General features: G+C 55.7%; 1 protein-coding gene across 1 annotated transcript; it reads right to left on the bottom strand.

Annotated features, from left to right (window-relative positions):
• Window positions 1–2546: 2546 nt before the first annotated feature.
• On the bottom strand, window positions 2547–23919 carry Mmp17 (matrix metallopeptidase 17). The gene is made up of 10 exons (XM_028870184.2): window positions 23663–23919; window positions 13814–13946; window positions 13393–13522; window positions 12738–13021; window positions 11774–11950; window positions 9966–10065; window positions 8125–8207; window positions 7880–8032; window positions 5044–5301; window positions 2547–4519 (listed from the first exon to the last, which is right to left on the bottom strand). The coding sequence occupies exons 1-10, from the start codon at window positions 23816–23818 to the stop codon at window positions 4230–4232; spliced, it is 1764 nt and encodes a 587-aa protein (XP_028726017.1). The 5' UTR covers window positions 23819–23919; the 3' UTR covers window positions 2547–4229.
• Between the last annotated feature and the right edge of the window lie 1256 nt (window positions 23920–25175).

Below are 25175 nucleotides of genomic sequence, written 5' to 3'. Positions count from 1 at the left end.
TTCTTCCTATCTATTTGTATACAGTTCTGCCCTAATTTCATGTAGTTTCTGTGTCTCAGGGAAGGGCTAGGGTACATAGACTAGCGAAGGAGCCGGGGGTTAAATCCATATCGGGCATGGACCTTCCAGAAGAACTGTTTTGGGGTCACTCATACTCCTACCCACAACCCCTCATCCATGTTCTATAAATAAGCCCAATAGACTTATTGGTTCCCAAGCGGGGGATCTTTGAAGGAAACAAACTTGGGTTTGTCGTTGGGACCTTAAAGGGCATGTGGGTAGTTGTAACTTAGCGTCCTTGGGGAAAAAATTCTCACAATAGACACTAACAAGCCCTGTCCGGGTGTTTAGCAGAGGTCCCTAATGGGCAGTCACCACACTGCCCTCATGACAACCAGCTGTTCCTGGCTACTGGGCCCACTGTGCAAACACCTGAGCTCCAGTCACGACCGCTCCAGACAGCTCTCACCAGCCTTGGAAAGAAGCACTATGAGTCTGATGAACTTGGTCAACTCTGATGATCTTGGAACAATTTCACCCAGGCCCGAGGGCGAGCACTTCCCTGCCTGTCCCTCAGAAAGCCTGCAATTTGGTACAGACGTGGCCTCGGGAGCCCAGCATGGTGTTTTTTTTCTTTCTCAAGATCTCACCTGCCTGGGGCCTGGGCAGCAGGGAGAGTGTGTCAGTGTGGCCCTGGGCTGCAGGTCAGGCTTCCGCCTGTTATCCATAGTACACCCAGTCTTACAAACTTCCTACCCCTGGTTCTCTCACCTGGAATATGAAGTAGCTGCCTTTATTCTCGTCAGGGTTGTTCCAGGATTCTGGTCAGTGTGACTGGACAGTACTTAAGTGTGTAAGCTGTAACTGTGGCTGTTTTGGAGGGTGACCCAGACAGTATAGCTCTGGTCTTACCCCTGATTCATTTGCTTGGCACCATGGCCCACCTTCTGGTATTTGTTTGTTTGTTTGTTTTTCGAGACAGGGTTTCTCTGTGTAGCTTTGCACCTTTCCTGGAACTCACTTTGTAGCCCAGGCTGGCCTCGAACTCACAGAGATCCGCCTGCCTCTGCCTCCCGAGTGCTGGGATTTAAGGCGTGCGCCACCACCGCCCAGACCTTCTGGTATTTTAAGGACATTTAATTAATTAAATTGACTAAATTTAACTTACTAAATTTAAATTGTGCCCTCCCAAATCCAGGTTGGTATACTAACCCAAGGTGGTAATGCTGGGAGTGTTTAGTAAAACATGGCCCTAGGGTGGTGCTGTTAAAAAAAAAAAAAAAAAAAAAAAAAAAAGACAGGATCTTACTATGTAGACTCAGCAGGCCTGGAACTATGTGGACAATGCTGGCCCAGAACCCTGTTTCTAAGTGCTGAGCATGCACTACTGTGCCCTGCAAGATGGTACATTTTGACAAAAAAAATTACATGTTGTCATGTGTGGGTGCAGGCCATGCGCACCATGGGGCACAGATGAAGGTCCCAGGTCAGCATGGGGGGAGTTTGTTCTCTCCTTCCATCATGTGGGTTCTGAACTCAAGTCCTCAGCCTCGGTGGCAGACATCTTTACACACTGGGCCATCTTGCCAGCCGAGGGTGGTGTATTGAAGGGTTCACAGTGCCTCCCCTTGGCCATGAGTGGACGCATCACTGAGGTGGCCCTGCCTGGGCTCCCAAGCAGGAGCAACAGGGAACAGCCAGGGCAGATACAGTTGCTTACACCTTGTCTGATTGTAAAATGGGAGTTAGACTGGCTGTGAGCTGGCCCTTGAAGTCACACGGGGGTGCCTTGACCTTCTTCCCATGCACAGAGCTGACGTTTGCTCATCAGACCGAAGAAGGCTCAAAGCCCATGACTACCCTTGTTGGGTACTGGGCCCTCACTGGGTGGTAAGAGTCCTCAGACCTTCCAGGGTCAGGTGGTCACAGGCTGGCCATCCACTTGAGTGCAGAGGGTCAGTTCAGCCCGGGACTCACAGACCACACAAATCAGAATTACAGGTGAAACGTGTGGTTTTGTTTTAACAGCGATTTGTCTAGAAGATGATGCCATGTGGTATCATGCCGAATGTTACTGCGGGACAAGAGCTGGATGTGGCCTTAGGAAGCTTAGACAGGTTGACCAGGACATATAGGGTCAGGTACCGGGTAGCAGTACCTGACTGGGCGTCAACTGAGTGGGAAACTGGGTTGGCTCCTTGCCCGGAGAGGATGTAACTGGGACCCATGGAAACAGCGAGGGAGTCTCAAAGTTTGATGGCCCTCAGGAGTCGTCATGTTCTGTAAGAACAGTAAGAGCCTCGAGGCGGCATCACATCCAACAACCTGGGGGTGGAGGAGATGCTCTTATTTTCTCCCCCCAGCCTCTGTATAGGGGTGTGCATCAAATCATAAAGCACAGGGGTCCAGCTGCAGCATGCCGCACAGGAGCCGGAGCGTTCCCCCCCCCCCCCCGGAGACCCCTGGCTACAGCTGTGGAGGGAGCAGGCAGAGGGGGTTCAGAGAACGCTGTATCCACTGATTTGTTTCGCTCAAGACCAGAGGTATACACAAGTTGCTTTTTTGTATTGGAGATCAAGCCCACAAGCTAGCCAAGTGCTCCACCACTGAGCTGTCACCTGTCCAGTGTAGAAAAATTTTATTAAGAGTTTGGGTTTTTAAAATGAGTGAGACACCAGCATCTAGACAGCTCCAGCCTGCAGGCCGGGCTTTTGGGCGCTGTGACCAAAGACTCTCAGGGCTCTCCTTGCGACTGGACTGGACAGCTGTGTCCTGCAGGCTGGTGGACAACATGGGACATCATAGGAACGTGCTTTGATATAGGGCAGAGTGGGGGCGGCCCCCATGATGCCTCAGACCCCTACTCTGTCCTGTGTAGCTTGACGGGTGGGTGCTGGCCTGGGCTGCTCGCTCCTGACAAACGCTCGAACCTGGGCGGGGAGGGAGCGGCACCAGCGCCATGTATGTGAAGTGTGACCTGGGGTGTGCAGAAGCCTTTCTTACCTGAGATGGGGCCAGTCGGGGAGGGGTGTGTGATCATATATGTCCAATGACAGAAGCTGCCTACTATACATCCAAGCCTACATGGGTAGCTCTGCCCTAGGGTATTTTCTATCCCTCAGGCCCATCCCGTCCCAGAACCTTCAGCTCCCGGTAGCTGATCACTCCTTGGTCCTAGCTCAGAGGCTCTTTCTGGACCATGAAGGTCTGTCACTCAGAGCAGCAATTCTTCCATAGCTCCTCCAAGTCCAGGGTGGGCCAGGAGGTGACATCATCATGGCCCCGAAGGATGCTACTATTGACCGGGCCATGCTGAGTATCCCTGCAGCTGCCCCTTCAAAATCACCCTGTGCTCTACATGCCAAATATTACCATTTCCCTACTCAGGGCCTGGGATGATTCAACCACCCCTTAACTGAACCCCCACTTTTATTCCAGGTGTTAGAAGCCCCTCCACAGCTGGGGAGGGGACAGCTTTGAGTCTAAGCTGCAAGGTGTCAGCCTAGAACCGTATGGGGCATCTTGCTGAAGCAAGGGCACTGACAGATGAGAGATGTCTCTATAGGTACACCCCCCCAAGCCACAGCACCCCGGGGAGACCCACAATTCTCTCCTGGCCACAGAGAGATAACAGGACTCAGCCTCCACTTCCGAATAGCTCGTCTGAGTTGAGGAGAGGCGAGTGCTCCTGACTGTTGGAGCAAGGCCCCTGGGCCAGCATCTGGATACCTGTGGGGTAGATCCTGAGCGTGACTGGTCCTCTGTACCAGCAGATACGGCGCTAGCTGCTGCAAATGGCCGTGGCATCGGACTGCTGGGTAGGTACCCCTCCCCCGCCATGTGCCCCATTGGGCCATCAACTCTCTCACTTGTGAAACAGGGACACTCTGAGGACCCTCCGGCTGTCCCCACCGGCCCACAGGTGCAGACAAGGCATTCCCCCCCCCCTCCCGGGTTGTGACGGCCAGGCTTGAGCAGCCCAGTAAGGTGCGATGAAGCAGCGTGGTGCACAGGAGAGGACGGAGCATGGCCTATGGCTGCTCCGGGTGGGAAGGGTGCGTGGATGCCGTTGGCGGGACAATCCCGTCCCAGTAGGAAGCCACTCCAGCAGAGGGTCACAGCACCCCCGGGGTTTGGTGAAAGGAAGGAAGAACACAAGTCCTGCTGACGACTGGCCAGTGTGTCCCTGCCCTCCTCGGCGCCTTGTTCCGCAAAGGCCAGCACTGCCCTCAGGAGGCCCTGGCGGAGACTGAGGTCCACAGGCCCCACAGCAGCGGCGGCACCAGCAGTCGAGACGACAGTGTAGACTTGGGTGCCTCTGAAGTGCAGGAGCATACTGCCAGGCTGTCCTGTGCCCCGCTGCGGCCCTGGGGTCCGGGCCCGACATCCTCTGCATCCGCCAGCGGCTCGCCACATACCAGCCAGTCCCGGGCTGTGGACTGTGGGTACCCAGGGGCCGCCTCCAGCTCGCCATCCAGCACCTTCCAGTACTCCTGGCCTCGGAAGAAATAGGATGCACCTGTAGAGGGAGAGGAAGGTGGCTGAGCTGGTGTCTCAACCATGGGGAGGCTCTGCATAGAACAGTGTGATTGAGTACAGAGCTGGAAGCAGGGGCGGGGGGGCGGGGGGGCGGGGGGGACATTTTGGACAGATAGGTCTGGGCCATGCCTGTCAGAAGCATGAGCCTGACTTGGGCAGCTGAAGGAGGCTCTGGGACACAGGAGTGGACCATCAACCCCCACACTCTTCCTTGCTGGAGTTGACCCAACATCGGTTCTCTGTGCATCTCTTTGGGTATTGGGGTGGTGGTGGGGGGAGGCCACAAGCGGGGTGGAGGGTACTCTGAGGAGCATGTACAAGGGCTGGAAGTCCTGTGTGTTTGGGGAGTGAAAAGGTCCTGGAGCTCACAGACAGGATACGGTGGTGCAGGAAACCCCGCCCCCCCCCCCCCCCCCCCCCCCCCCCGCGCCCCATCACAATCCCTTATCTACAGTCCAGGAAACATGCCGGACAGCACTGTCCCGTGCCCGGCCCGGCGCTCACCATCAGACCAGCGCATGGCGTCATCCAGCACGCTGGGGACACCCCTCCACAGGGGGCCCTGGGCAGGGTAGCCCGGGTCCATGCGCCGTGTGTGGTCATCGTAGCGCCAGTACAGCTGGTCCTTAAAGAAATAAGTCCTGTCATTGTGGGCCCAGGAGAAGACGGCATCGATGCCACCAGGCGGCAGGCTGAAGTCGGAGACGGGTCGCGGGTACCCTTCCTCTACGTTGTTGTCCTTAAACACCCAGTATCTGTCTCCTGGTGGCGAGAGAAAGAGCCGTGGGCTGCGGCAAAGGCTCCGGTCTCGGCTTTTCCCGGGGTCCCCCCCATCTTCACCCAGGTGGCAGTACAACGTAGTTACCGCATGTCAACAAGTTGAGGAGGAGCCCTGTCCGAATTTACTGAGCACCTACTATATGCTTGGTGTGGGTCTGAGACTCGGATCCTATTCTGGCAGTCACTCAGAGACATGGAACCCTGCTCCGTGACTATTATGTGTGAGGGGTTCGGAACATCCCCTCCCCCTTTTTGAGACCCATGGCCCGGGCTGATCTCAAACTCACTGTGTAGCCCAAGGGATGACCTTTAACCTCTGGTCCTCCTGCCTCCGTTACCTGAATGCTAGGATTAAAGGCGTGTACCACCATGCCTTGTTTAGGGAGCCCTAGGGATCGAACCCAGGCTTTCATACATACTACGCAGGTGCCTCAACAACTGAGCCACATCTCCAAGCCAGGTATGGACATCTTATGGCAGGGAATAGCAAGAGGACATTCAGTCTCAGGCTTTATTGCAAGTGAGATGCAGGTCTCTCTGTGAGACTTTATGTACCAAGACACGGAAGAACCATTGGAACAAAGATAAATGTGCTGGCTGGGACCAGAGAGGCTCCATCCAGGGGTACTCGTGTGTGGGGTGAACCCAGGGCAAGATGCTCAGGTGGCTCTGGGCCATTTCCAGGGCTTCCTGGTAACTACAGGGTGGGGTGGGGAGATGGTATGTCCAGACCACCAAAGGGATGGGTCGGACACCTGATCCATGGGAAACACAGGGCACACGAGGGGTGAAACCTGGGATGATAGATACTGAGAAGGCCCGAGGGAATGTTCTAGCTTGGAGACCAAAGACACCACCATGCAAGGGAGACCCTGGCTGGGACCCTGGTGATGCAGGAGAGGGTGTCTATGGACTAGATGAAGGTACCGTCACTGTGGCCTCATTGGCCCGGGGGCCAGTGCTTAGAAGCAACTGAGAAAGTCCCAGAGGAAAAAAACCTGACCACCCTGGGGATATAGTGAGTTCTAGGCCAGCCAAAGCTACACAGCGAGACCCTGTCCAGGGAAAAAGAAAAGGCACAATGATTAACATTGTCAACTGGAAAGCACATAGCATCAAGCCTCTGGGCAGGCCGGTGAGAGATATTTTAGGTTGAGTTGAGGTCAAAAGACCCACATTCCAGGTCTCAGGGGCTGGGATTTTGTACCAAATAAACAGGAGAAAGTGAGCTGAGCGCCAGCATCCATCTTCCCTGACTAAGGGGTACCACGTGACCAACTGTCTCATTCTCCAGCCGCCATTCCTTCTCTGGCATGATGGACAGAATGCCACGGCATTGAGTCACATGACTAATACATGAGGCCAGAGCCTCAGTGTCCTCATAGGGACCTGAGCTGGGCGGGTGACCTAGTTAAGGATGATGGCACTTTCTGAGCTGAGGGCGGGCCGTGTGCCCACCCTAATCCCAGGTTTCTGTCCCATAGTTAAGACAGGAATTTCATTCCTCCCTGCGCATGGGCCCAGGAGGCTCACACTTCATACATGCTCACCTCCCCTCTCTAGCTTCCTCCTTCATGACTTAGGCTGGCCTCCAACTTGCTACATGGCTAAGGATGACCTTGAATTTAAAATCCTCCTGCCTCTAACTCTCCAAGTGTTGGGATCAATACACCCGGTACATGCAATGCTGGGCCACACTTTGTGCACATCAAACAAGTATTTAACCAGGGAAATGATATCCAGGGTCCCCCAGCCACCTGATTTTTTGGGAGACAGTCTCAGTATGTAACCCAGGCTGGCTGGGAATTTCTAGCAATCCTCCTGCCTCAGTTTCCTGATTGCTGAGATGACAGGAATGTGCTACCTTCCTGGCCTGGATCTCATTTCTCTTTCTATGGGATAGATGTGGACGTAGGAGACACACCCCATCTAAGGCCAGCAGTGAAGGCTAGGAGCCTTTCTTCAGAGTTAGGAACACGGTAGGGTAGCCTAGACAGAGGCTGCTGCTAGGGGCTATGGCTTCATATTCTTTTGCACTCCATGGCCTCTCTGAGGCCCCAGCAGCCACTCTCTTAGTTCTCTACACTCTGAGGGGCTGTTTCTGCCTTGGGGGTCTTCACACTGGCTGCAAACCTGGCCTGGACCCTGTTCCTGGGGTTTCTGCTCAATGGCAGGTCCCTAGATAGACTTTGCCTGCCATGGTCTGTTCTCTCCCATCACCTGGAATGCCTCTTTGAATAAACTCCTTCCTCTGTATAGGAGCTTTTCACACCCCCACCCCACCCCCAACCTCAGCTCTCCACCGCCCCGGGGCAGAGATTTTCTTTTTTGCTTACTGTGTGTATCTGCAGCGCCCCCTACAGGATGCGCCGGCAGTAGGCCTCAATACACATCCAAAGAGTCCCGCTGCTCTTTCAGACTGGTGGAGCAAACCGTCCAACCAAGCTGGAGGCGCAAGGTTACAGCCAAGGTCAGCAGGGTACAGGGGAGGTTGAGGCAGGTCAGATGGCACAGAGGGAGGCCAGGGCAAGCCGTGGCCCACGGGGAGAAGTTCACCCACCTTTGAAGAAGACAATCTTGTGGTCGCTGGTACGCTCATACACGGCGTCCACGCTGTCCAGGTGCAGCGGCAGGCCCCGCCAGAAGCGATGCATTTGAGCGGGCTGCAGGGACACCAAGTGCCGGTCCCGGGTCAGTCGCCAGAAGTACTTGCCTGGGTGACGATGAAAGGGAAGGGGGCTGCTGGAGCCTGGTGTGGCTATGGGGATCTGTCCTTCCGTTCCCCCGGGCCCCAGGGTTAGTTACCTTTGAAGAAGAACGCTTCGCCTCGGATCTGGGCCACAGCATCAAAGTGCGCAGTGCACCTGTGCGGCACGTCCTTCTGGGACCTGCAAGGCAGGATGCCAGACGGGCTGAGAGGGGGAGCACCCGACCCAAGCAGCTGGGAGAGCTACTCCTGCCAGGATCATGGGGGTGGGCCTCCTGGATGGACCCACAACACCCCAGTGTCCACATGGTAGGCAGAGCTCACCAGGCAAGAAAGGTCGGTTAGAATGGGGGCCCAATAAGGCTCTAAGCTACATCGTGAGTCTGAGGCTAGCCTAGGCTCTAAGACTGGCTCAAAACACCAAAGCCAACTCCCCCAAACCTAAAACACCAGACAACTATAGCACCCCAAAACAAACCAATAATGATGACAAAAACAAACAAAAAAAAATGTGAGCTTGAGTCAGGTTTGTGGACACACCACAGCCTACAATTTTGTACTCAGGAGGTGGAGGCAGTAGGATCACCATTTTGTGGTCAACTTAGGTGTTGGGTTTCAATTGCCTAGGAATGAAAAACATTCCCAGGAGGGATAGTCCTAACGATTTAGGAGGGAAACACAACTCCTAAGTCTCAGGAAGGTCCTGAAACTTACAAGACTCACAGGCCCCTTCCTAAAGTTATATAAGACTGCTGGAGGAGAGGAGACTCTCAAATTGGCTGATGTAGCTCCACAGTAAGACCTTGTCTCTAATTAGGAGCTGGAGAAACAGCTCAGTGGTTAAGACCCAGGTCAGTTCCTAGCACTCACGTCAGGTAGCTCAGAACTGCCTGTAACTCCAGCTCCAGGGGGATCCAATGACTCTGGCCTCTGAAGGCACTCTAGGACCATGCACATTCCCACACACAGACACATCATTTTTAAAAATCTTGAAAATAGCCGGGCGGTGGTGGCACACGCCTTTAATCCCAGCACTCAGGAGGCAGAGGCAGGCGGATCTCTGTGAGTTCGAGGCCAGCCTGGGCTACCAAGTGAGCTCCAGGAAAGGCGCAAAACTACACAGAGAAACCCTGTCTCGAAAAACCAAAAAAAAAAAAAAAAAAAAAAAAAAAAAAAAAAAAATTAAAAAAAAAAAAATCTTGAAAATAGATGGAGAAGAACAGCTTCTCAGCTTCCCAGGGAGATAAGGGTCTCAGCACATACAGCTCCATGGGTTGAGCTGGGCTACAGACAAAGACCTTGTCCCCCACCCACAAAACAAAACAAAAACCCAGAACGAGCCCGAGCAGTATTTTGATTGCAACAGCAGTTCGCAGTATACAGCTAAGCCAGGAGAAGAACCATTCACCACAGAGACAAAAACCAGAAGCCCAGATGTACGTGGGCACAGCAAGGGGGTCAGGGGGTGGGGGAGGGGGTCAGGCAGGAGAAGGGGCAGGCTGAGTAACCGAAGGTTGTGCACTGTGATAACTCTCACCACAGGCCCTTTATTAAGTACCCGCTGTGGTACTGAGAGCCCAAGCCCTGGGAACTGTCTGGATAAACTCAGCTCTCAGTCAGCTCTGCAGAGAGACTGACACAAAAATAAGCCAGCTGTTTGCAAGATCTCTTAGTCCCCAAGGTCCTGGGCTTCGCAAACCAGGCTATAGGAGAGGAAATATTTGAGATTCGCTGTAGCTTCGTGGGGGTAATGGATCCTTTCCTCTTTCTATTTCTTACTAGGATGTTTAAGAGAAGAAAGTATCCCCCAGGCCCAGCCAGCACATACAGCAATGCCTTCCTCAGGATCCTGGGCTATACTGAGTACTGCGTGCTTGGAAGAGACAGCATTGGACTAGGACAGGCTGGCCGAGGTTCAGTGACAAGGGACATGGCTTACGGGGTGCTAGATCGATTGTTGGGGGGCTCCGGCAGGAGGGGTGGTTCCTCGGGCTCTGGAGTATCCAGCTGTGCCGTAGGGGACACGGACTCCCGCACACCTGTGGAGACAGAGAGACTGTGTTCAACCCGGGACCTCAGTCATGCCAGCCTATCCTGAGGCCCTGGGCATGGAGCGTGGGTTGTGAGGCTGGAGGACCCCGGTTTTGCTCATTCAGTTGAAGGGTGTCCAGGCGGGGCAGACCACTGCAGCTTGCCTGTGAACTATTCTATGCCCCCAGGGCTTGTCAAGTGCGTCAACATCCCCCTCACAACCACGCTCCCGGGTGGACACCCTCGAAAGACAGAAGCCAGGTGATCCATAAGAATTCTGCACCTATGTCCACAGCGCTGGTCAAAAGAGCCTGACTGGGAAGTGACCCAGTGCTCAATGCTGGACTCATTCAGCCATGGAAAGGAACCAGGCCTGACTCCTGTGAGGGAGAAAGCTTGAAGACGCTGTACTTGGGGAAGGCATGTACAACCCCCAGAAGGCCTCACTCTGCACGGCTCCCCTTCCTCCAAAGTGTCTCGCCCTGGGCAGTCCTCAGAGACAGCCCCTTGGGGGTTAGTTCAGGGTAGTGAGAGTTGTGAACCTCAGCCGGGTGCTCCCTGTACAACTCTGTGGCTGTGGCAAACACGTGTGTACCCTTGGAGATGGGGGATTTTACTGCATTAGAAATTGCACTCGGGCTGGAGAGATAGCTCAGTCGTTAAGAGCACTAGCTGCTCTTGCAAAGGACCTGGGTTTGGTTCCCAGCATCCACACAGGGACTCACAAACTGCCTGTAACTCTAGTTCCAGAGGATCTATTGCTTTCTTATGACCTCTGTGGGCACCCGTGTGCATGTGGTCCACATATGTATGTATGTACGTATGTATGTATCCAGGCACACACATGAAAAGGAAATTCTGAAAAAATAAAACCACAGCCACTTCTATTTCCAGATATGTCCTGGGAGTGGTCCTGGACCAGATTCTGTTCCTAGTTTGGCTCTTTATACTCCTGTGGGGCTACGCAAGGCAGACAGCCTGCCTCTCACGCTCATGGATCCAACCTCCAAGCTACCTGCCTCTTGGTCCTGTGGGCTATTCTGGACAAAGTGCCTGACTTTTGGTCCTACAGGGATATCTTCATACTCTTACGGGCTATCCTGGGCAAACTGCTGCTTCTTGATCCTGTAGGGTTATTCTTTCATTCCCGCCCCCACACACATGGTTTCCTCTGTGTAGCTTTGCACCTTTCCTGGAACTTACTCTGTAGCCCAGGCTGGCCTTGAACTCATGGAGATCCACCTGCCTCTGCCTCCTGAGTGCTGGGATTAAAGGCGTGCGCCACCACCACCTGGCTATTCTTTCATTCTTATGAGCAATCCAGGACAAGCTGCCTGACCTGGGTCCACTCCAGGACTACTGTTTCTCCTTTAGAGTCATATGATTAGATGGCTAATTTAGCACATGCCTAGTGCTTTGTAGGCCTGGGTCCACCTTTACTGCTTGCTGCCAAGACTCTTCAAACCTTTGAAGGACAGATGTGAAATCACCACATCTAAGCTCTAAGCACCAGGAGGATCAGCCTAGAAGACAGGCCTGTGCCCCACGCCCTGGGCTCCTCTCCTCTCTCCACTGACCCGTTCCCAGCAGACATCAGGTGCCCACGGGGCTTTAGACTAAGAGGGCACAGCCATGAGCAGAGCTTACAACTACCTGGGGTATCTGTTCCTAGCCCCACCCTCCATGTGGTCCATACTGGGCTTTAGGGACACTCACCATATAATTGCCAGACACGCACCCTGTCCTCGTAGGGAAGCCCATAGCGTAGCGGGTCACCCACGGGGCCCTGGTAGTACGGCTGCATGATGGAACTGGGGGCAGCAACGTGGCTCAGACCGATGGCGTGGCCGAACTCATGGACAGCCACTGCAAAGAGGTCCATCCCATGGGCATCTAAAGACAGAAAGCCGGGCGGTGGTGGTGCACGCCTTTAATTCCAGCACTCGGGAGGCAGAGCCAGGCGGATCTCTGTGAGTTCGAGGCCAGCCTGGGCTACAGAGTGAGTTCCAGGACAGGCACAAAGCTACACAGAGAAACGCTGTCTTGAAAAACAACAACAAAAAATAAATAACTAAAAATAAATAAATAAAAACACAGAAGCTTCATGAGCAGGACAGGACAGGACCCCCTCGCTAATGATGGGGCTGGAATAGAGAGCCGATGCTCAGAGGGTGCCTGCATCCTGGCTGTGTTCGGGGCCCCAACTAGCCACATGAGTGCTGCAGGTCTGCTGAGACCATGCTGGGCTCTGATGGAGGCCCTGTGTGACTGGAAGAGGTTTCTCAGGGGTCTCTTACACTTTCATGGGATGGAAGTCAGCCCTTTGAGTGCCAGACCAGAGTGGAGACATCCCAGGATTGGCAGGATTTGCCAGGTTCAACTACAGTAGTTGTCAACCGCCAGACCCTACATGAGAGGCCTGGGTTCCTGGGCGCTGGGCAGGGGACTAGCTGGTTTGCGGAGCAGACTGCAGACACTCGGTGGATCAGTATCACAAGAATGGCCCAACAGGTTTCAGTTGGTGGCTATCTTAAGGAGTGCAGAAGGATTGAACTGTTTAAGCCTATGCTTGGATTCGTTCTGGGGGCCACAGCTGTACCTGTCTTTCATAGGTTCAGGGTGTTATTGTGGGGTCTGTAGGGCCCACAGGGGCTGCCCAGGCCCAGGTCCCCCGACACACCTGAGGAACGGAAGGTCCATGCCTCGTCATCATCAAAGTGGGTGTCCCCTGCCGTGTGGTGGTCACCGGGGAAGAATGCATGGGCCACCGTGCCACCGGGGCCATCGAAGGGGTAGCCGTCATTGTGGTCGGCCTTGGAGAAGTCGATCTGGATGTCAGCGGCGTTGCCCGCTACCTCGTGGAAGTTCAAGGGTGTGATGTCACTCCAGACTTTGAGGGCGTAGTACATGAGCGCACGCACAGTATCCCGGCCCAGGGGTGAGTCCCGTGGGAACGTCCGGACCCTAGGGTCAGGGTCAGAGTGGAGGCCAGCTGTCCCTGAGGCCTTCCTGGACCTCCCTCTGGGGTGACATGTTGCCCCCCTCCTTGGCAGGAGTGTTCCCTTATTGTCTGCCTTTTTTCTAGTCCCCAGGAGCTGAATGCAGATGAGTCCAGGGGTAATATGCAAATGCAAGCTTTGTTGGGGGGGGTGGAGGGGTGGGATGGGGTGAGGGGGGATGGGGTGATGGCATGGGCGGGCCAAGTCTCAGTGTTCGCTCCACCCTCTATCCACAGTCTACACCCTGGTGGGATCCTCTCTGAGCTGGTCTGGCCCCAGGGATGGCAGAAGGACAGAGAGACGCTATCCTGGGGAGCCCCCACCCTGGCCACGCACCTCCAAGAGAGGTTCCTCTTGCTCCATTTGGTTGGTGGTGGACTCTGTCGCTTCCTTCTTGCTTGGGCCCCAGGGGGCAGGTCCGGAAGGGAGCAGCGAGGGGTCTTCATCAGGGCCAGAGTAGCCTCATCTGCAAGGTAGACACAGATCAGCAGGTAGACCTGTCTCCAACTCCCCAGAGAAGACACCCCCGACCCCCCTGCCTCAGGGCCAATGGCCTCCAGGCCAGGTATGCTCAAGCCCCACCTACCCCCCACCAGGTTAAGGCAACATTCAAGTTCATGGCTCTGGCCAGTCTGAGTCCTCAGTGGCTAATTTCGGGGGGCCCTGAGTAGCCAGGATGGGTATGGCCAGGCTGGCACAGCCCTGATGGAACCAAGGAGTCTCCTGGTCCGTCCCCCACCCCGTCCGGAAAACTGACCGAGGATGCCGGTGGTCTCCAGGCCTCCAAACTGCTGCATGGCGGTAATAGCCTTAGATAGTTCCTCCTGGGTCTGCAGCTGTCCGGTTGCTGGGTCTGCAGGAGGCAGGTAGCCAAACCTGCTCAGCCACTCCTGGAGACACAGAGGTTGTTAGGTTAGAGCCCACCTGAGGAGGACCTGGCCAAGCTCAGGACTGCTGCAGGGGAAATGCCTCTTGAGCCCTGGTCACCTCTTAGCGCTCCCCTCCCCTCCCATTCCTTGCCCTTAAACCGAGCTATAAGCAGTGAATAAACGTAAAGCCGGAGATGGGGGTGTGCATGTACGGGACCAATGTCCGCCAGCAACCACTAGATGGTGCTGCAGTCCACATGTCAATTGTGACAATGACCCTGCCTGAGGCATGCACCTGGCTGGCTCCAGCTGACTCAGAGGTCCTAGAGGGCAGGATGCTCTGAGCCAAAACCACCCTCCTTTCAAGAAAGGCCCAAGCAAGGTATCCAAACCTGCAGACTAGTTTCCTTCCATCTCATCAACATACACACACACACACACACACACATACACACACACACACACACACACACACACACACACACACAATTTTGAAACAGGGTCTTACTGTATAGTCTTGACTGGCTATATAGATCAGGTTGGTCTCAAACTCCCAGAGATCGGCCTGCTTCTGCCTTCCAAGTGCTGGGGTTAAATGCACCTGCCACACATCCAGCTATACCTCTCTTTTGAGACAGGGTCTCATGTAGTTCAGTCTGGCTTCAGACTCACCTTGCAGCCAAAGATGACCTTGAACTTCTGATCCTCCTGCTTCCACTGCCCAAGGGCTAGGATTACAGGCAGGTACTACCATGCCTATTTTGTGTGGTGCTAAGGATTGAGCCCAGGGCTTTGTGTGTTCTTGACCTTTTTTTTTTTTTATGTTTAATGATCCCGTTGTGGCGGTACACACCTTTAATTCTAGTACTTGGAAGGCAGAGGCAGACAAATCTCTGAAAGTCTGAGACTAGCCTGGTTTACACAGAGTTCCAGGACAGCCAGGGCGACATAGAGAGACCCTGACCAAAAAAAGACAACAAAAAAGTTAAACTATGTGCTTGTGTGTCTACACATGTATTCGGGTGACCTCGGATACCAGAACCACTAGATCCCCTTGAAGATGGAGTCACCAGACAGTTGTGAGCTGCCCAATGTGGGTGCTGGGAGCCCAACTGGGATAATATGACTCTTTTTTTTTTTTTGAGAATTTATTCTAAATTTGAATTGTATATTTCATTTTGTGTGAGAGTGTTTCGCCTGCAAGTATACATGTAGCCACACGCATGCTTGTTGCCCACAGAGGTCAGAAGATGGCATCAGATCCCCAGGACTGGAGCTATGGGTGGTTGCAAACCCCCACGTGGGTACTGGGAATTGAACCCAGGTCCTCTGCAATAGGAACAAGTGCTCTTAACCACTGAGCCATCACTCCAGCAGCTTGCCCGCCCCCTTTTGAGATAGTGTTTCACCATGTGGCTCTGGAATTTGTTATGTAGACCAGGATGGCTCTGAACTCACAGAGACACGCCTTTCTTTGCCTCCCCAGTGCTGGCAGGCATTGAGGTTGTGTGCCATCACGCCCAGTGACCCACTTCTGTTTTGACGGACACTTTTAAAAAATGGCCCATTCATGTCCTTCCCTGGCCCTCCAGGTCCCCAGGATGCCACCCAGACTCACCTCTTGGCCTAGTTCCCGCTGCTGATGGCTGTTTGCTCGGGAGCCGGGTAGATGTAGCTGGAACTGGGTTTCATCTCCCAGGACTCCTTGGGGCCTCAAGCAGGGGCAAGCTACCCAGGCTAAGAGGTCCAGGTTGGATGGTGTAATTTGCATACATCGGCAGTGTGCCTACCCGGTCTCCTCTCTGGATAGCACGTATCCTTGCTGGGGTTTCTCCGTTTCAAATTTCATCCCACCCCAAACCTCCCTGTAACCTGTTAGTGTGTATGGGGATGCCAGAGACCCACTTCAAAGGCTGAACAGCAGGACCTTCAAGGACAGGGCAACATCCCCAAAGCATCCTGGGACGTGAGAGTCATGCCCCTGGTGCAGGCCCAGATCTGTCTACTGCCCCATTTGGGGTTCTGTTTGAGGCCAGCTTGGTGAAACCTTGTTTTGATCTCTCCTCTCAAAACCTATTATAACATTTTAGTTGTTTTCAAGTGTCAGAACACACACACACACACACACACACACACACACACACACACACCACAGAGTTTTCATAGCTCAGACACAGGGCCCCGTGGTTGCCTCTCTGTCCTGCTGGAAGTCCCCTGGAGCTTCCTCAGCCCATACATGGAGCACTTCAGGGACAATGGGTCCCTTTCCTGAGTGTGCACATGAACGGGGAGCAGGGGGTTTGAGGTCCTCTGTGGGGGTCATCCCTGACCCCTGAGCTGGGGTGGTAGTTGTTGCCTGTCTAGAGCAGGACATAATTGGGGTTGGCAGCATTGCATTGGCAATCTCGACGCCCTGCCCCCACCAAGAGAGCGCTCAAGCCTCAGCATGCTGGCAGCCCCCTCCCCGTATCCGACCGAGTCCAGAGCTGACTACAGTGGGCTTTTTCTTGGGGAGATGGATGACTGTCAGCGCTGGCCTTACTTAGGTGGACACCCACAAGAGGCAGCCAGCTGACCAAATCCACACGTCAGCAGAGTATGGGTGGGTGTGTGGAATCCTTAGGCAGCCAGCTCCTCCACCTCCAGGTGGGTGAACCCCAAACACTCAAGAGCTTCACTTTATTGTCTGGGACTAGTGGCTGATAAATGTCAAATAAGGATAACGGGCCACTGAGATGGCAGTTAGCCTAGGGGACTTGGAGGCTGCCTCGGCCGACAAAAGCCACCTAGAGGATCAGATTTCTGCAGGAGAGGCAGCCTTGACTGGTACCTTGCAAGCTAGCGAACCCCCAGGCAGCCCTCATCACCCCACCTAACCTGCTCTGACCCCTGCAGGTGTACAAGCCCCTCCCCACCTCGATGTCTGCCGTAGGGTGGCCAGAGACAAGACTTCCGGGCTTCCTCTCCCCTGTCCCCTAATACCTATAGAGGCGGGACCACACACCCTGTCCTGGGCCACCAGCTTCCTGCTCGCCTGCCTGGTCCTCCTTCCACTGTCGCCACGGAGACAGACCGCTGTCTCCAGGGCAACGGAGGCTGCAGCAGGCGGGTGCTGTGAGGCTCAGGGTGAACCTTCCAGAAGGCCACTGGGGAGGGGGGTGGGTGGGGCCAGGAGAAGGGGAGTCCCACCCCCAAGAGCAGACACCCCTTCCTCCCAGTCCAGTCCGGGAACTGGACCATTACTGCAGGCTGGCTGGGCAGTCAGGGATTCCTGCACAGATGTAAACAGGCAGTCCGTTAGCGCAGGGCCCCCCTCCCCTTTCCCTTTTATCACCGTTTGACACAATGTGTATCTTGTACAGCTTTAACGAGGCATAATATATACAGCGTTACAATCCTTCCGATGATTTTGGCAAATTTATAGAGCGTCCAGACGCCACCCCAACCCCGGTTGCTGACTTACCCACCCGTCGCCACGGGACCTGGGCAGCTCTGCCCCACAGCCTTGGTCAGCTGCCACGGTGGCCCCAGGAGCCTGCAAAGCTTGCCTGGCACCTAGACTATTATGAAGCTGCCAATCACCCCTCACCCCTTTGTAACTGGACCCACCAGCGGGAGACAAACGGAAGCGGCCAGCCCCATCTCACAGGCAGGGAAACCGAGGCCCAGAAGCCGAATCCAGACTGTTGTCCTTCCAACGAGTGTCAGGAGCAGGGCCAGCTCCTGATCTATGATAATGATATATCTCATTTATATTACATATGATAACGGTAGGTGCTGTAATCCACAGGCAGTGCCACCTTTGGCCACTCACTCCTCGAGATTACATCTTCCTTCCATATAAGACCCCTCAGGCCCTTGTAAGGGCAATACCAGCGGGGCACACCCCCCCGCAACTGGAGAGGAAACTGAGACCCCAGAGGAGCTGAGGAAGCTGCGCACGGTTTCACACAGCACATGGGATACATGACTCATTTATTAATGAGTATGTGTGCGTGTGGAAGTCAGAGGTCAAGTTTGAGTGTTACCCTCGAGGAGCACTGTCCGGGTCCTGTGCAACAGCGTCCTCCCACTGGCCTGAAGCACCACCAAAGAGGCAAGACTGTCTGGCCAGCATCTCCAAGAATCTCCTGTTTCTGCCTCCCCAGTGCCAGGATTACGAGTATGTTCCACAGGCGGGCAGTGGTGGCGCATGCCTTTAATCCCAGCACTTAGGGGGCCAGAAGTAGGTGGGTCTTTGAGTTCGAGGCCAGCCTGGTCTAAAGAGTGAGTTTCAGGTCTACACAGAGAAACCCTGTCTTGATAATTAATCAACCAAACAAAAAAACCAAGTATGTTCCTCCAAGCCAAGCTTCATATATACACACACACACGTGTGTGTGTGTGTGTGTGTGTGTGTGTGTGTGTGTGTGTGTATGTATGTATGTATGTATGTGTATGTGTATATGTATATGTCTGTGGGTGGGTACTTGTGAGTGCAGGAGCATAAGGAAGCCAAGGGTATCTGACCCCCTGGATCTAGAGTTCAGGGCAATTGTGATCCACCTGATGTAGGTACTGGGAATCAAACTCGGGTCTTACATACACGCTTTTAACTGCTGGGCCACCTCTCTAGCCCCATGACCAGCTTTCTTTAGCGGCTTCTAGGGGTTGAACTCCGGTCCTCCCGCTTGCATGGCAAGCATTTTATTTGAGTGAACTTCTCTCCAGCCCCTGCATGGCCCTTTTATAAAGACAGATCCCAGCAGGTAGCTGGAGGGATCCCATGCCTGGGTCTTCCTGACTGTGCCAAGGGGCTGGCTGTGAAGGGTGCTAAGTAGACCAGGGCAGATCTGGACAGAAGCGAACAGTATGGAGGGGATGATGAACGGAGACCATGCCCATATTGCCTCAACTCGCCTTCATCCTGATGGCGGCTGTTCCAGTGATCCTGAGCTAGGGGCCACTGAACGCTTGCAAATACTTGCAAAGCTCCACACAGCTCCCAGGATGTGGGGAGATGGTAGGCACTGTTTTTTTTTTTCTTCTGCAATTTCCTTTGAGCACAGTGATCACTCTGTAAGTCATACAAGTCGACAGGACAAAGTGGGTTCCACTGTGACCCCATTTTACAAATAAGGGAAGAGAAGCACAGAGAGGTCAGGGCATCGGCCCTAGTCACACAGCACATGAGTGCAGAGCTGTGGCTGGAGCGGTCTGGCTTCTGGGTTTATCCTGTAACCACTGCAAGGGAAGGGAGGGGTGGGGCAGAGGGGACGGTCTGATGGACACTCGGGGAAGTTGTTCTGGGTAGACACGGGGTTGTCCAGGTGAGGAGCCCTGGGGAGGGTATTCATTGTGGGAAGAGCAGGCGTGAAGGCTTTGGCTAAGTACTAACACCTAGGAGGGAGATGGACATCGAGGGGTGGCGGGTCCGGGGACAGGGACAGAGTGGGACTTGGAGCTCAGAGGGGGTGCTGGGCTGTGTGCCCACCACATGACTATCCCACCTTTGCTGCGAGCCGGGTGCCCAGCATGTATGTCTGATCCTTCATGTGCCGGCCCTGGCCTGTACGGAGATCCAAGGCCGAGTGTTACCGGAAGCTTAATGTTTACAGTGCATTTACCACCACAGGCAGCCGACACACCCTGGGAAGTCCCCAGCAGGGTCCTCACTGGAGAATGCCCCATAAGCCTTATGAAGTGTTTCAGCTTCCCTGGAAGTACAGCCTGTCCCTATGGGCCCATCTGACAAGAGAGAAAACTGAGGCCCTATGATCTGTTGGGTCCCAGCAGCTTGGGACCCAGCCCAGATCTAGGGAAAAGGTCCCCACATTAGATATCCACAGAGTGGCCAGGTGTGGTGGTGCACAACGTTGATCCCAGCATTCGAGAGGCAGAGGCAAGCAGATCTCTGTGAGTTCCAGGCCAGCCTGGGCTACATAGACCCTGTCTCAAACAGAAACAAAGCACCAAGTAGTGGACATTAGGATTTGTTTCCGTGTGTGTGTGTGTGTGTGTGTGTGTGTGTGTGTGTGTGTGTGTGTATGCATGCATGCGTGCCCAGGGCCCTTCCCATGCTAGACAAATGAGTGTGGCTTGGATGAAAGTGGCCCCCTCCCCCAAGCTCATGTATGTGAACACTTGGTTCCCAGTTGGTGGAAACGTGTGGGGCGAATTAAGAGGTGTGTCACTGGAGGCCTGGCTTGAGGTTTCAAGAGAACTGCCATTCCCAGTGTGCTCTTTGCTACCTGAGATGTGAGCTCTTAGCTCTTCCTACAAGCGCGGCCTCACCCCTGCCGTCATGAACTCTACCCCTCTGGAACTGTGCCCTATTAAATACTTCCGTTTCTAAGTAGCCTTGGTCATGGGGACTTCTCACAGAAACAGAAAAGTAACGACGACTGTACAAGACGGACACCCAGCTTCATCCTCTTATTTTCTTGAGACAGTGTCTCACCCAGGCAGCCCTGGATGGCCTGGAACTCCCTATGTAGACCAGGCTGGTCTTGAACTCTAAGATCTGCCTCTGCCTCCTGAGTGCTAAGAGTATACGATTAAAGGCGCGCACATCAACATGCCCAGCATGGGCCCTTTTTTTTTGTTTTGGTTTTGACATTCTGAGGTTGCTCAGGCTGGCCTTGAACTTGCTACGTAGCCAAGGATGACCTTAAACACCGTATCTTTTCCCCTTTGTTTCCCAGGTGTGTGCCAACATGCCTGGTTTATTTGGTGGGGCTGGGGCTGGAAGCCAGTGCTCTGTGGATGCCAGGCAAGCAACTAGGCTAACATCTCGAGCTTTGCACTTTGAGACAGAGTCTCACTCTATAGTCCATGCTGGCCTTAATACCTACCATCCTCCTGCCTCAGGAGAATGCCTGTAACAGCAGGTCTGGCACTGCCTATGTTTAACCCTTGCCTGGCCACCTGGGTTTGGGTCCACAGTGAAGAGCTATAGTTCCCAGAGCATAAGGATATAACTCCTTCCTGGGCCCAGAAAGATTGCAGGTACCCGTGAGAGCTAAGGTCAGGACAGGGGGAGGTTTAGGCTCCATGAAGGGGACACAGGCAAACCCTGCACTCCATGCCCCTGCTTCCACCTGTCACCATGGGCCCTGGCCCCCAAGGTCTTTCCTTATCCATGGCCACCCTCGGTCCCAGCACGCCAGTCTTCAGGTGAGGGGCATATTGGCGATGAAAATCTCAACCTGCCCTGCTGTGTGGTGCCAGCAACAGGAGAGACTGCCGCGGGAGGAAAAACCGGAGTAGAAACTTCCCGGGATCCTTTGCCTAGCTGCCAGCATGAAGGGGGGTCTCAAGCAGACCCCTAAGCAGCCACGGGCCACCAGATACCTCGAGACACACGGTCACACAGCATCCACCGTGGTGCCAGGCCTGGCTGAGCGCTATGACATTTGTGAATGAAATATGGGTGGAGGGGGCGACGTGAGGGTGAGAACCTGCAGAGCGGGGCAGTGGCTGCAACATTCTCCAAGGCACGTGGTGAGTGAAAACCGCAGGGTGTGAGAACTGGGGCCTGATCTGGCTGTGTGAAAATTGCCCACTTCCCCATGGCTACCCAGCTGGAGACTGAAAGGGCCGTCAGGACGCCGCCACTCTCCAGAACCTTCCCTGGGGCTGCACACTTCGCTGTGGGGCATTAACCATTCAAGAAGCGGAATAACAAGACAAGGCCCACTAGGCCGGGAGGAGGCACATCCCCGGTGTCCTTCCAGGGGGCCTGGGGCCTCTCCTCGGCTTTATTCACAGGCGTGGGCCCCTCCCGGCCCAGCCGTGGGTGCAGAGCCGTCTGGCAGCGGCTGATCACAAACACAAAGGCGCCCTTCTCCTCAGAGGCATCCAGACTTGAATACGTTCAACAGCCCGCAGAGGGCGGTCTGAGGGGCATCAGAAAGCTCCCACCCAAAGCCCGCCCATCTTTTGCAGCTCGGTGCCCCTGCTCCCCAAGCTCTCAGGTGCCATCTCCTAAAGAGCCACCAGAGGGCGCCCCCCACCACCATAGAAGCAGCAGGCAAAGGACCGGGTTCCCACACCCGGGAGGGTATTGTCCTGGGCAGGGGGGGCTGCCTGCTGCACCCTCCCGCTTTACCCAGACCTGGACGACAGGGTGCTGCTGCCTCGGACAAGGCTGCAGTCACGCACCCTGATCAGGGAGACCTTTCGGGGGTGTGGGTGGGCCGGTGACCCCGGGGTGCTCGGGAACTCAATAGGGGAGGGGAAAAGTAGAATGAGGCCCACAGGTGCCAGAGGGAGGAGCCAGCTGCACCCCAACCTCTGAGGTCTGGCTGCTGCAAAACTTCCTAAGTGCACTGGGCCCGATCGAGAACTTGGCTGGTCAGGGGCTCCATCTCCCCAACTCCACCTCGGTGTCCTCTCTCCCTTAACTAGTCCCTTATGAGGCACCCTGAGAACTGGAACAAGGAGGGGTCTGGGCTCTGCCACCCCTCTAGAACTGGGACTAGACGTCCGACTGCTCGGGACAGCGGGACAGCCTGCTATGAAAACCCAGGAACAGGAGTGCGAGGGACCCCTATTTTAGAGGCCACTGGGGTGGGAGGAAGCCACCCCTAGGGGACCCTCAGGCGTCTGTCTGCAAGTAGGCAGAGAAAGCATGGGGCCGCTGCCACCCCAGATGCCTGGGGGTGGTGGAGTCGGCCTCTCACTCAGATCCAGGGGCAAGTCTTGCCAAACAGGGGGCTGCTCCCACCCGCTCCTCCAGCAGGACATCTCCACGGCTCCTTGCCTAGACCTAAGGGTTTAGGAGTCCCCATTGCCAAGCACCCATGGAGAGGGGACTCTGCCAGGACCCCATTAGGATATTTGCTGCCTTGTGCTGGGCAGGAAGCCGCCCCTGGCTGGGTCTCCGGATCTCAGAGGATCAAGGGCGCCCAGGCCGGGGCCTCCTCCTCCTCCTCCTCGAAAGCGGGCTTTATCCAGCGCGCGCGCCTTTGCAGAGGCTTCACGGGCCTGCGGAGCCATAAAGTCTGATCGAAACCTTCCGGGTCTCCTGCGGGTTTCCACCCGACTTCGGTCAGGAGGGCAGACGAGGGGTGCAAAGAAGCCGGCACCGGGACTCGCCAGCAAGGGTGCCCCGTTAAGCTCGGGGCTTAAGGTAGCAAGCGGTCTTGGGAGTTGGCGGGCTGGGGGACAGCAGCGGGCTTGACGCGACAGCGGTTGCCACCCGCACCAGCGGGACAAGGCCGACCGCTCCCGTGGAGGAGGATGGAGAGGGGGGGTCGCTCCACGCACGCCGTGCTGGCGGTTCTCCCAACATCGTCAGCGGAGCAAACTCGGGAACCCCAGGCTTTCCGGGCGCCCACATGCGCGTCCCCGGCTTGGGGTGCGCGCCCCTGACCTCCCACTCCCGCCGCGAAGCTCGCGGGGCGCACCGCTCCGGGCGGCTGTGACGACTGTCGCCCCGCCAGAGGTCTCTGTGGAGCTGCTTTGAACCAGGGACCCGGCTCCAGCGGGGCGACCACCTCCCCCGGGCGCCCGCGTTTGCGGCGCAAGATCGCACGGAACGGGAAAGGGACCGGTGTCCTCCTCCACCTGCAAGCGTGCGCCCCGCTCAGCCCGAGTCCCAGCCTCAGTTTCCCTGCCTTGGAAAGGGATCCGCCGCGCCCGGGATTCGCGCACCTCTCCTAGAGGAACCAAGGAGAGTCTCCCTTCTCCCCTGCACCCCGTGAGCGCCCGGGGGACACGGCTCCGAGAGTCCCATGCCCGCGTCGCACACTCACCACCCCGAGGCTGAGGTCCTCTGCGCGGGGCGCGGGCGCTGCGCAGCCCCCGTGGGCCGCCAGGGCGAGCAGAAGCAGCAGCGGCGGCAGCCTGGGCCCGGGGCTTGGAGGGCCAGGACCCCGGGGGGATCCGGGTCCCCGCGGGCGGCGTCCCATCCCGCTCTCCGAGGCGGGGTGGCGAGGGTCCCCCCGCGCCCGCCCGCAGCCGGCTCCGCGCCTCACTCGGCTCCGCGCCCGCTCCGCTCCGCGGGACTGAGCCGCGCGCCCGCCCGCCTCCGGGGCAGGGCCATGCTAATGTATGCTAATAAGGTACCACCCCGCCCACTCCCTTAAAGGGGCCCCCGCGCGGGCGGGACCGGATAATCCGCACTGAAGGTTTGCCCTCCCGGAGGGCTGGAGCTCCGCTCTAGGTGGGGGAGCGGGGTAACTGGGGTGCGAGTGTTCTACATCCCCGGCTGTCCTCTGGAAGCGTCCCCTGGTCTCCTGCTAGAGCTCCCGGTCCAGTTCCAGGTCACTCAGGACCTGGAGATCGCCGCAGCGCACATGATGGGCGCATGGGGGAGCCCGCGGGCCACAGAGCCCTGGGGCGAGTAGGAGTGAGCACCCCGATGCGGAGGGAACGGAGATGGGGTGGCGGGGAAAGGGTTAGTGTGATTCGAGCGAGCGTAGGAGGGAGCGGGGGCGTAGGATGGGAGGGGCTGAGGCCGAGAGCACACCTGAATCCTGCATGGAGCACTAAGCACGGAGCACCTTCTTTCCCTAGTTCGCGGGGAAGCACTTGGCTTCTGCTGCTGGGTGTCTGTCTCAGGTGTGAGAAAGGAGAGTTTGTGTTTTGAGGTGCGGGGAGTGAACCACAGGCTTCCGGAGGGCTGGACCGGCTCTCAGATCTCCCTGAGCCGCGACGGAATGGGAAGCTATGAATAGCTCCCATTAGCTGGGATCTGGCACCCGCTCAGCACTTTACATAAAAAAAAAAATTTTCTTAATAGATGGAAACCAGGGTTCTCAATTTGTACACAAAGAAACTGAGGTCCAGAGAAAATAACCCCTAAGCAAGTGACAATGTGCAGAGTGACAGATTGGAAACTGGCTGGGTTGGGGACAGCGTTCAATCCCCCACTCCACCCCCAGTCCAGCTTCTCATCACCTTGAGGTGCGCCTGGATCCCCAGCCTCTCTCTCACCGGCCTCTCTTAACTGTTGGTGGTAGGATTACAGTTTGTTGTTTGCACAGGGAAACTGAGGCTCAGGTGATGCCCCTGAAGGGGAGAGTGGCCCCCTGCATCCCAGGGAAAGCTCCCGCCCCGCCCCCAAGTCCCAGCTGTGGCCTATGCAGTCCCTGTTGCTCTCAGGATCTGGGTGGTTTGGGGAGAGGTTTAGATTCTGTGCTTAACTTCAGCACTGCGCAGTGACAGCTGGAGATGGGTCATCTTTTCCAGCACAAACACTTGCGCTCCAGTGGTGTGTGTGTGTGTGTGTGTGTGTGTGTGTGTGTGTGTGTGTGTGTGTTAGGG

The sequence above is a fragment of the Peromyscus leucopus genome, chromosome 23 (genome assembly GCF_004664715.2).
Source record: "Peromyscus leucopus breed LL Stock chromosome 23, UCI_PerLeu_2.1, whole genome shotgun sequence".
Lineage (NCBI taxonomy): Eukaryota > Metazoa > Chordata > Mammalia > Rodentia > Cricetidae > Peromyscus > Peromyscus leucopus.
Note: the sequence above shows the minus strand (reverse complement) of the source record. Positions and strands in the feature narration are given on the sequence as shown.

Coding starts and splice junctions, on each gene's coding strand:
- Mmp17 (XM_028870184.2), bottom strand. CDS start 23,818: ATGGGACGCCGCCCGCGGGGACCCGGATCCCCCCGGGGTCCTGGCCCT. Junction 13,523..13,813: donor GGAGACCACCGGCATCCTCG/GTCAGTTTTCCG, acceptor TCTACCTTGCAG/ATGAGGCTACTCTGGCCCTG. Junction 8,033..8,124: donor CGAAGCGTTCTTCTTCAAAG/GTAACTAACCCT, acceptor ATCGTCACCCAG/GCAAGTACTTCTGGCGACTG.